Source organism: Gorilla gorilla, chromosome 7 (assembly GCF_029281585.2).
Source record: "Gorilla gorilla gorilla isolate KB3781 chromosome 7, NHGRI_mGorGor1-v2.1_pri, whole genome shotgun sequence".
NCBI classification, from domain to species: domain Eukaryota; kingdom Metazoa; phylum Chordata; class Mammalia; order Primates; family Hominidae; genus Gorilla; species Gorilla gorilla.
This window is the reverse complement of record NC_073231.2, coordinates 114927654-114939040: the sequence shown is the minus strand read 5'-3', so window position 1 is coordinate 114939040 and position 11387 is coordinate 114927654. Positions and strand designations below refer to the sequence as shown.

At 36.1% G+C, this 11387-nt stretch overlaps 1 protein-coding gene across 1 annotated transcript in view; it reads right to left on the bottom strand.

Moving 5' to 3' along the window:
* Nucleotides 1-575: 575 nt before the first annotated feature.
* The window catches only part of TRHR (thyrotropin releasing hormone receptor), a 35040-nt gene continuing 24228 nt past the window's right edge, over nucleotides 576-11387 (bottom strand). Inside the window, exon 3 of the mRNA XM_004047435.5 lies at nucleotides 576-3079. Within this exon, the coding sequence (XP_004047483.1) occupies nucleotides 2672-3079 (408 nt within the window). The 3' untranslated portion in view covers nucleotides 576-2671. The remainder of the gene's footprint in view (nucleotides 3080-11387) is intronic.

The window sequence follows — 11387 nt, the reverse complement described above, 5'->3', positions numbered from 1 at the left end:
TATACTCACAGCCCTTAGGTCCTAAGAGGGAATTTATGTTTGTTCATTTTATTCATGATCTGTGCCCTTTACTCAATTACCTCAGGTATGAGATCTAACCAAAGACCCTCAGCAATTAATGAAATTGGAAGTAACAAAAGAACACAGGGAATTTTTATTAAGGAGGGCTCTTAATAACATTACTTCATTTCACCAGTAAATTTTAATCTAGCTCTTTATTTCTCATTTGGTGGTATATTGTTTTGATTATTTGTGGAAATATTTTATGATTGAGTATAGTGTGATAAAGAATATTTTAAAAAGTTATATCTCTTCTGTGTAAATTCAAATATCTATTGGACATTACATAGGAACATTTAATTTTAAAATGGCATTTGCTTTAGAGTTAAAACACTATGAGCTGAGTTCTTATGAATTTCCCATGTGGTCTAAAACTAACAGATTTTTGAGAAATAACTTTTTAAAAATTAAAGTGAAAGAATTCAGCCCATACATTAAATTTCCAAAGATAAGAAGAGCATCTTTGTATTCTGTGTATATCATGTTAAACTAATTGTATTTTTTAACACCTGATATAATCATTCTGCAAAATCCATAACTTTTTATTAATTAGGAATTAGGTCACAGGAATACTGGTCTAATCATCAGAGAAATCACAGCTGTAGTGAAATTGTGATGAAGATAATGTTGATTGACTACCTACCAGCATACCAGAGACATAGTAGATGCTCAATGATATTAGCTCCTTTCTGTAATGAAAAAATCTCATATATTCCAATCCCCTTTTTCACCAATTTATGAACATGTGGGTATGTGTTTATAAACACACATGTGCTTGTGTGATTTGGGGTTGGGTCACTCTGGTGCTCTATTTATATGATGCCAAGATTAATATTTATACCAGAATGAAAAGTCAGTTAACATAGATTACTTACTGTCATGCAGGTAGGGTTTTAGGGTATTTCCTGCAAATATTTGCTTGCATTCATTTACTGTTATAGTAACAGGATAAAAATGTCTTGCTGGAGTACATAAGGCCAGTTTTCAAAAAAAAAAAAAAGCATACTCTAGAATGAGGTTCTGGATAGCAGAGTCTCCATGAAACAGCACGTAAAAACAAGTTTCAGAAGTAGAATGGTATATTCTTCATTAAGAAGATGGGGAGGCGTAATTATCATTAGCAGTTAGGTTCTAGAAAAGTCCATAAAATAGGGATATAGGCTGGAGAGGGAAAATGACAGCCTACGGGCATGTAAAAGTATGGGTACTTTTTGATCTACTCATTAAAAATCAATGACTACTGAACCATCACCAAGGGCAATTTTTGCCCTTGGAGATTCTGGTTGGCCAAATCTCAATAGGTAAGAGATTCAGGTAGGAACTGACAAGTGTCCTGGACAGATTCATTCACAAGTCTCCAATAATCACTGGAATAGCAGATGTCAGTCATAAATATAAAGATGACATACTGATAATATGATGAAATCAGTTTTAACTCTGCTGAAAATAAAGCCAACAGAATTTTGCATTGCTTTTAGAATCTGTAAACAAAATATCACTAGCATTTGAGAAAAACAAAAAAAGAACCTACAAACAACAAGCAGATAGGAAGGAAAGACAATTGCAGCCAAGGTAAAATCCATAGACTACAATTCTCAGTGGGAACTCTTCATCTGGAAGAGGGATACCAGGATTTTGGCTGACTTAGAATAACAATGAAGCTTTTAAGAATGTTTTAGACTTTTGAGCTAGATTTTGCTTGAATGATTTGCTTGACATGGCTGAGTAGTTTATAAACAAGAATGTTCAAAAAGATTTTATTGCTTAAAAGCGTCAGAGAAGAAGCAAAATCTAATTATAAATACTTGCTTTGTCTTGACTATACTTTTCAAATTTAATTGTATGTTAGTTTGTATCTTCACAGTTACTTAATCTGGGCTTTTACCTTTTTCCACCCATCATGTGGGAGGCTGGAAGAGTTGATAAGAGTTGGATTTATCTTAAAATCTACATTTCTCCTTAATTAATAATTTCAGATATTTTGAGGTTTATTTTAAAGTTGAATGATGATTATCTACCTTCTAAGACATAAAAATCATCTCAGAATTTTATAAACATTATGGCAACTTTTAAAATACAGTTAACATGTATGTCTAAAATCTTATTTTTACTCAATAAATAAAATGTTTCTGTAATATTTTTCCCTTTAATTTCAGATATTCATGAACTAGCCCTGTACTATGTTAAAATGAATACTAAATGCAAACATTTAAAAATCTGCATGTTGTCAAATTATCGAATGTATAAATAAATTAGGGAAGTTGAAAAGTGACATTTGATAAGGTTACTATGAATAATGTAAATTGATGTCTAGATTTTATTGAAACTCTGTAAGTCCAGAAAATATAGTGAATTTCTTAAGTTAAATGAAAAGGGCTAAACTTTAAGTTTCTATCATTTAGCTATTTCACAGATCTGCTCCATTTTTAGTGATATTAGTTTGTAAGAAGGAAAGTCTGGGTTAAAGTATCTAGGGCCAGGACTTGTTAGAGCATTGACAAAGACTGATCTGCTCTGTCTTCGCATATGACTATTGGCCATGTTCTCCCTTCTGTTGATGACTGCACAGATTCTCATTTTCTTTGTCATCCATTTTCTTCTAATTCATGAATCAACTTTGCCTAAAGGATACCTCAGAAGCCAAGCAGGTGTCATCAAAAGACACTTTTGTGGCAGACAGGTAAGTGTCAGTGACAGTGATATCATCAAGCTCTGTGCTGAAATGGTCTGACTCCTTGATGACGCTGTAATTTAGGGCCACACTGTAGTTAGCAGGTTTCTCTGTTGGCTTCTGCTTGCAGTTGCAGAGCTTTCTGAAGGCTGCACGGAATTTCTGGGACATGAGATTGTAAATCACCGGGTTGATGGCACTGTTGAGATAAATGCAAATTCTGCAAAAGAGCAAAAACCAATTTTCTTGGAAAGGACTGGAGAGAAATGAGTTGACAACCACAAGAGTCCTGTAGGGCATCCATAAAAGGGCAAACAGAATTACAACCACTGCCAGCATCTTGGTGACCTAGGGAGAAATAGAGAGAAATGCTGTACAAACACAAATGAAAACAAAACAAAACCCCCTTTCTTCTCTCACCCAAACCTTTAGTTCCCAAAATGTAGTCTGAGACAAGGAGTTAGGTGTAGGTCATTTATTGGGGAGGTGATCCCAGGAAGCAGGATTAAGGGTTATCAATTAGAATGCTATAGACAAGGAAAATCCAAAGTAGGAAAGGCCAAAGCAGTGTGTTATTGAGACAGCTCCCCCTATAGCCAACTCTGGCTCAAGTAATGCAATTGAGAATTATCTGTCAGAAGTAAGAGAATGAATGCCAGCGTCCATTCATTAAAGGATATTGTTAAGGACTTTAACTCCTGTGTACTTCCAGGATTCTCTTGTCTGAAAACTCCTAGGGCCTTTAGAGAGACACTTGAGGCCAAGAAGAGGAGAGACAAATGGTACAGTGGATGCCTGAAGTGGGATATTTCCCACTGCAGGAACCATCTACTGCAGCTATGGCTGAAATCAGAGTCTTGTAAGAGAATGTTAGCACAGGGCACCAAAAGTGTCTGTGACAAGCATTAGGAGACTTAGGGTCAAATCCTTTCTTTACTTACCCTATGTGTGGCCTAAGAAATTATCTTAACCTATCTTATAGCTCATCTGTAAAATGGAGCCAACATTGCCCTCCTAAATCAAATGAGGTAACAGTTCATGAAAAGAATAATGCAAAAAAGCCAGTGTTTATTGAATGTTTAGTGACTGCTATGTGCCAGACACTATCCAAGGTGTTTATTTGTTACCATGTTTAAAAAGTTTTAAACCTCCTAAAATAGATATTGTACCCACTACTTTTTCAAATTAGAAAACAGGTACAGAGGCTGTTAAGTACTTTGGTGGAAGCTGTAGAGTCTCAGGGCCGGGATTAGTGCCCAAGTGAGCTTGAATTCAAAGCTTTTGCACTCTTTCAGGTTAAAGGGAAGTGAAAGAGAGAGAAAGCAAATGCTGGAATTTTACCTAATGCTGAAGCCACTCCTAAGTATAAGCAATGCACAGGAAGTAAGACAATAGGTAGGATGAGGTCAATATCCCAGATCGCTCACTGTTCACTGAGCTTCATTCTGACTCAATGTATGTAGGATATTAAGACTACATATTTTACCACTAGGAGTAGAAAAATTGTTCAGTGAGAATATGTGATTTCACATTGGTTCATATAATACCAAGTAAGACATTCCAGAGATTCTGACTTCTTTTAGAGCCAAAGAGGGTCTACTTAGCAAAGGGGTTAACTGAAACATGATTTTTCCTAAGTAGGCTTTAAAAAATATATATAAGTAAATAATTAGTCATAGGAAATCAAAGTGATAAATGTTCTAAGCTTTGGAAGGAGATGTAGTGATTATCATCTTCACTGTCATCATCACCATGATCTTCGTCATTATGAATCACATCCCTGCCTTTATTCTCTGCTTGGTACTCCAGGCACTCTGAAATCAGATCACTGCTTCACACTTGTCAACATTCTCCCACTCCCTGTCAGGGGTAAAGCATCCTACATTGAAATACCTAGTTTAATTTACAATTAGATCTATACCATCACATTTTAGTCCTTTAAGATGGCCCAGGTAATCTGAAAAATGCCATATAAACATTATCTTATTTAATGCTTATAGTAATTCCATGAGTAAGCTAGTATTCTTTTCATTTTGCATATGAAGAAATTGAGGTTTAGGTAATTTATATGATTTGTCTACAGACATATGAGTAGTAAGTGACAGAGCTGTGATTCAAATCTGTCTACTTAAGACAAAGGTTATGCTCCTTCCTTTATACTTTGCCCTTTCCATGAATGTTTCTTGCATTTTCAATAACATTTCTACTGTGTTATTTCCATTATGATCACCCAAACACTTAACTTCTTCAATTACAAACCCAAGAACACTTACTGCTGCTAAATTTCAGAAGAAAGGTTGAATTTCATCTACCTTTATCTTTCCCTACAACTGTCAGGTAAAATGTTGAATCCACAAGTAATACCTACCTGCCTCTTTTCACTGAATGTCAGTGAAGGGAGCAACTTTCACTGTGTTGGAGAAGAACAACCTGTTTCAAGGTTAGTATCTCTCCTGTGCATTTCCACAGCGCCTCCAGGCATACTTTGACATCATCCCCAAACATTTCATTGCAGTGACCTATACTTGTTGATCTCTCCAATAAATAGTAAACTCCTTCAGGGTATGGGAAAATTTCTTCATTTCCCTACTCTCAGGGATTTAATGCACTATGTGACATAAAGTGGCCATAAGAAAAAACTTGAATACATTCAGGCATGGAAGGAATTATTTTAAAATATGTAACCATAGGTCTAAGAAGAAAAGAGAGAAGAATGAAATAGGTCTAAGAAGAAAAGAGAGAAGAATGAAATAGTCGCAATAAAAAATGATAAAGGGGATATCACCACTGATCCCACAGAAATAAAAACTACTATCAGAATGTACTATAAACACCTCTACACAAATAAACTAGAAAATCTAGAAGAAATGGATAAATTCCTGGAGACATACACCCTCCCAAGACTAAACCAGAAAGAAGTTGAATCCCTGAATAGACCAATAACAGGCTCTGAAATTGAGGCAATAATTAATAGCCTACCAACCAAAAAAAGTCCAGGAGCAGAAGGATTCACAGCCGAACTCTACCAAAGGTACAAGGAGGAGCTGATACCATTCCTTCTGAAATCATTCCAATCAATAGAAAAAGAGGGAATCCTCCCTAACCCATTTTATGAGGCCAACATCATCCTGATACCAAAGCCTGGCAGAGACACAACAAAAAAAGAGAATGTTAGACCAATATCCCTGAGGAACATCGATGCAAAAATCCTTAATAAAATACTGGCAAACCGAATCCAGCAGCACATCAAAAAGCTTATCCATCATGATCAAGTGGGCTTCATCCCTGGGATGCAAGGCTGGTTCAACATACGTAAATCGATAAATGTAATCCAGCTTATCAACAGAACCAACGACAAAAACCACATGATTATCTCAATAGATGCAGAAAAGGCCTTTGACAAAATTCAACAACCCTTCATGCTAAAAACTCTCAATAAATTAGGTATTGATGGGACGTATCTCAATAAGAGCTATTTATGACAAACCCACAGCCAATATCATACTGAATGGGCAAAAATTGGAAATATTCCCTCTAAAAACTGGCACAAGACAGGGATGCCCTCTCTCACCACTCCTATTCAACATAGTGTTGGAAGTTCTGGCCAGGGCAATCAGGCAGGAGAAAGAAATAAAGGGTATTCAATTAGGAAAAGAGGAAGTCAAATTGTCCCTGTTTGCAGATGACATGATTGTATATTTAGAAAACCCCATTGTCTCAGCCCAAAATCTCCTGAAGCTGATAAGCAACTTCAGCAAAGTCTCAGGATACAAAATCAATGTACAAAAATCACAAGCATTCTTATACACCAATAACAGACAAACAGCCAAATCATGAGTGAATTCCCATTCACAATTGCTTCAAAGAGAAGAAAATACCTAGGAATCCAACTTACAAGGGATGTGAAGGACCTCTTCAAGGAGAACTACAAACTACTGCTCAATGAAATAAAAGAGGATACAAACAAATGGAAGAACATTCCATGCTCATGGATAGGAAGAATCAATATTGTGAAAATGGCCATACTGCCCAAGTTAATTTATAGCTTCAATACCATCCCCATCAAGCTACCAATGACTTTCTTCACAGAATTGGAAAAAACTAAAGTTCACATGGAACCAAAAAAGAGCCCACATTGCCAAGTCAATCATAAGCCAAAAGAGCAAAGGTGGAGGCATCATGCTACCTGACTTCAAACTATACTACAAGGCTAGAGTAATCAAAACAGCATGGTACTGGTACCAAAACAGAGATATAGATCAATGGAACAGAACAGAGCCCTCAGAAATAACACCGCATATCTACAACTATCTGATCAGAGTAGCGCATAGGGTGTATGGTGATATGAAAGACAGCTTCTTTACATCAGCCTCTGCCCTAAGATTTAAAGGTCCTTGAGAAATAGCATGACACAATCTTTGAGTAAAAATGATCTTATACTATACTTTTGATTGGGAAGGAATCTATCCATCCATTCTAAGTTACGCATTTGCATCCCTACTGTGTATCAGTCAATGTTCTGGTTCTTGATGATTTGACGGTGATCCAGAGAGACATGGCAATGCATTCATGTACCTTAAATCTGATGAACAATTATAATACAATATGACAACTGCTAATACAGAGGTATGTTTTGGTTCTAAGAGAACCCTTGATATAAACTTGGGGTTGAGAAGTCATTAGCAGGGGCTTTCTGATCCAGTTAAAATCTTAAGATAAAGAGAGACGAGAAGACTGTTCTTGCAGAGATTAAGTATGTGTGACAATCTGGAAGTGTAACAGTGGGTATATCATGGGAATAGAAGTAATTTAATGTGCAAATTCCAATTGCAGACCATGTAATGAAGTAACACTATCTCTTTTTCTAGTAATCTTGTGGAAACCACTACAAAGTCATTACTTTTATATGATAAGGTAATGTCACACTCCGTGGAGTGCTTGCCTTCCATTCCGTCTTCCCTACAGAAAGAGAGATACAGCTGCAAAAAGGGGTACAGGCATATTGAGTTCTGAAAATGTTGGCTCCGTGGAGCCATTTTAGTTAACATAGAAGCAGGCAGCCATTTTTGTAGAGTGTATTGAAGGCAATCAAAAGCAATTGCAAAAATTAATGGATTAAAATTTAGTATTTAGAGAGCGAGCTTGCAGGCAGAGATAGTTGAGGAAAAGGGTAGATGAGAACAGGAGGGTCTAGGCTTGATGGCTTGTCCTTGGCGACCCTACTAAGTGTTATCTTCTTTGTGAATATCAGCTGGAAATTTTGATACCAAACACTGCTATATGTTTTTCAGTCTCCACTGTATTTAAATATGTAGAATAAGTGGCATAAACCTCTCACAAAAGTTTGGATTCAGTCCTTCTCAACACACCCTTTTGTCATCTTTATAAAGCCTCCAGATAAGGATCCTATTCAGGCAGTTATCTTTTATAAATATGAATTGGACAGATTTTTTATTGCTAAAATTAAGATTATAGTTCCTCAAGAGGGCTATATATGCAGTTCAAACCTGCATATATGTGCTGCATGGAAGAAACAGGCTAATTGGGTTATCTCTTCTAGCATGCTTTTGAATTTTCTATTACTAACTGCTATTATTGTAACTACTGCTGTGACTCTTACTACAAGTTCCAAAACTATTAGCTAACATCTGTATATTGCCTATTTGTTTTTAGAATAGTATTAGATTTATAAAAGAGTTGTAAACACAATGCAGACAGTTTCTATATACCCCACACCAAAGTCCTTCTATTATTCACCCCTTGCATTAGTATGGTAGATTAGTCACAATTAATAAATCCATGTCAATAATTTTTGTATGGAGTTAGTTAGCTCCATGCTTTATTCAGATTTCCTTACATTTTACCCAAAGTCCCGTTTTTGTTGCAGGATCCCATCTAGAATACCACATTATCTTAGGTGTCACAGCTCCTTAGGTTCCTCTGGGCTGGGACAGTTTTTCTAACTTTCCTTGTTTTGATGGTCTTGATAGTTTTGAGGAATACATCAGGTATTGTATAGAATGCACTTTAAGTTGAGGTTAGCTGACGTTTTTCTCATGGTTAGACTGGAGTTATGAATTTTTGAGAGGGAGGCCACAGGAGTGACATGCCATTCTCACCATAACATATCAACCATTCTCTCTTGAACCTGCTCCAAACAGGCTTGCCAAAATGGGAGAAGATGTGAAGTTAGCGATAGTAAACATATCTTTTGAGAATTTTACTGGAAGAGGACAATTAGGGAAACTGTTCTAGAATAGTGAATAGTCCAGTGCACAGTGTGGGGGTGGCCTCATCTTAAGCATATCCAGAAAATCATTTTTAAAACATCTGCCTCTTTTATTTCTTAGTCACACATTTAAGAGATCAAGAAAATGCACGAGAAAATGACACCTTTCTCATCAATGCTCCAAATCCTGAGTGGAGTTCTGAAGGCAGTTAATTGTTGAATTCTCTGAAATTAACAAAGTTCTTTTATTGTAATTGAACCATTTGAGCCATATTCCTCTGAAATTTGTACGACAAGTGTTATCATTACCATTTCATTGATGAGGAAGTAAAAACTGAGCTTAGAGAAGCAGAGAAATAAAGCAATACAGCTTATACATATAAGTATCAAAGTTAGCTACTGAACCAAGGTTTTCTGAGTCTAGCTCTCGTTTTCTTTCCAGATAATCACAAAAAATCAACATAGTGAGTTGAAGAATTTTAATCACTGTAAATATTGCTTATGAACTATTTGAAAGACATAATATTGTTGCCAGAAATCATTGGTAACTATGGAATCATGGGGGTTTTGCCCCAGACAGGAGTGCTACATTCAGAAAGCACTGATTAGGAAGAAGATTTCATAACAAGGGAGACAGAACTCCTTCATACTCATCTATTCCCTGGGAGGGAAAAAAGGAAAATTAAAAATGCAAAAATAATCAAATTTTAAAAATGAAAACTTTTATTTCTTGGGCCACAGCCCAGTTAATAGTATGTCATTTATTAGGTTCTGGTTACATAGTATCTGGGGACATTTTGATTATTTGTCAGAGATTAGCTTATTAGTTTGCCTAGGGAGTCATAAGGATTTGATTCATACCTCAATTCCCTAGAAGTTTTAGTCGAAATTTTTGTACTGATTCAGAAAAAATTCTGAATTTTGATTCTATATATGATTCAGAAAAGGTTCTGTGCATGCTCATGGGTCTTGCTAGTATCTGGATACTCTTGCTTTGGAAATAAAGGCTGTGGCTTTGTCCTTCTATGTGTTATTGAATGATAATATGTAGTAGGTATAGAAGAAAGAGTTGGAATTTGCATTCAGCATCTTGGATTCACAGTCCTTTTCTGCCTCTGAAGAGACTGGGCAGGTCATATGACTTTTGTCTGAATCTTATCTAAATTCCAGGGCAATCTTAAGTTGTGAAAAAGCTCTGTTAGTACTAAAAAGCAAAGTCATATACCAGATGGTGACAACCTTATCATTAAACTTGTATTTGAAGACTATCTCTTTTATAATGAGTGATTTTCAAGAGCATTATAAGCAGATAACTTTAATTTGTGAATAGACTCTTTATCAATTTTGGATCCCACCTTGTATAATGCCAAAACCCTTTTTTGGCTTCATTCACAAAGTAAATCAACAAAAAACCTTCACTTCATCTCTACTGCACAAAAGGTTGGGAGAAGTCTTTAGTACATATGCCTGGCACATAAGTACTCAAAGCACAGTTAAATTATTATTGAGTAAATACTTATTTTTCACAAATGTTAAAATATAATTATGGAGTTATGCATCGATTTAGAATTCTTTCAATTAGCAAAAATATGCTAGTTCTTGTATTTCTTCTGGCTGGAATATTCTCATTTTCAGAAATATACTTCTTTCTGGAAATATTTTCTTGTTAATGAATACAAAACATTTAGTCTTTAATATTCTAATGCCATTCTTCAGAGGGTAACAATACATTCTGTGCTTGGACTCTGCCCATGTTCTCCAGTATTTCTGAATATTAACAAAGTGTCCTGTAACTGGGAATATTTTACTCTCAGATGGCCCTCAGCAAAGTGATCAATGACTATTTAAATTTTGTTACAATAATTGGGCCAGCTGAATGAACTTAACATGATAATTAAACAAATCTGAATTTAGCCAAGCTTCCACACTAATTGGAAGCTCTGGGAATTTCTTCTTGCAGATTATTCTGCTTTGTTTTGACTTATCTCTGGACATTCAGTTTTTTGTTTTTGTTTGGTTTTGTTTTGTTTTTTTGAGATGGAGTTCTACTCTGTCGCCTAGGCTGGAGTGCAGTGGTGTGATCTCGGCTCACTGCAAACTCTGCCTCCTGGGTTCAAGCGATTCTCCTGCCTCAACTCCCAAGTAGCTGGGATTCTATGCGTGCACCACCATGTCTGCTAATTTTTGTATTTTTAGTAGAGACGGAGTTTTACCATGTTGGCCAGGCTGGTCTCGAACTCCTGATCTCAAGTGATTCACCGGCCTTGGCCTCCCAAAGTGCTGGGATTACAGGCGTGAGCCACCTCACCCAACTGACATTCAGTTTTTAAAAGACAGTTATAATCAATGTGTGGTGCTTCATATCATGGAGTGAGATCATTGATGGGGCTTAAAAGTTGAATGATGGGGCTACAAAAGGGCTTGACA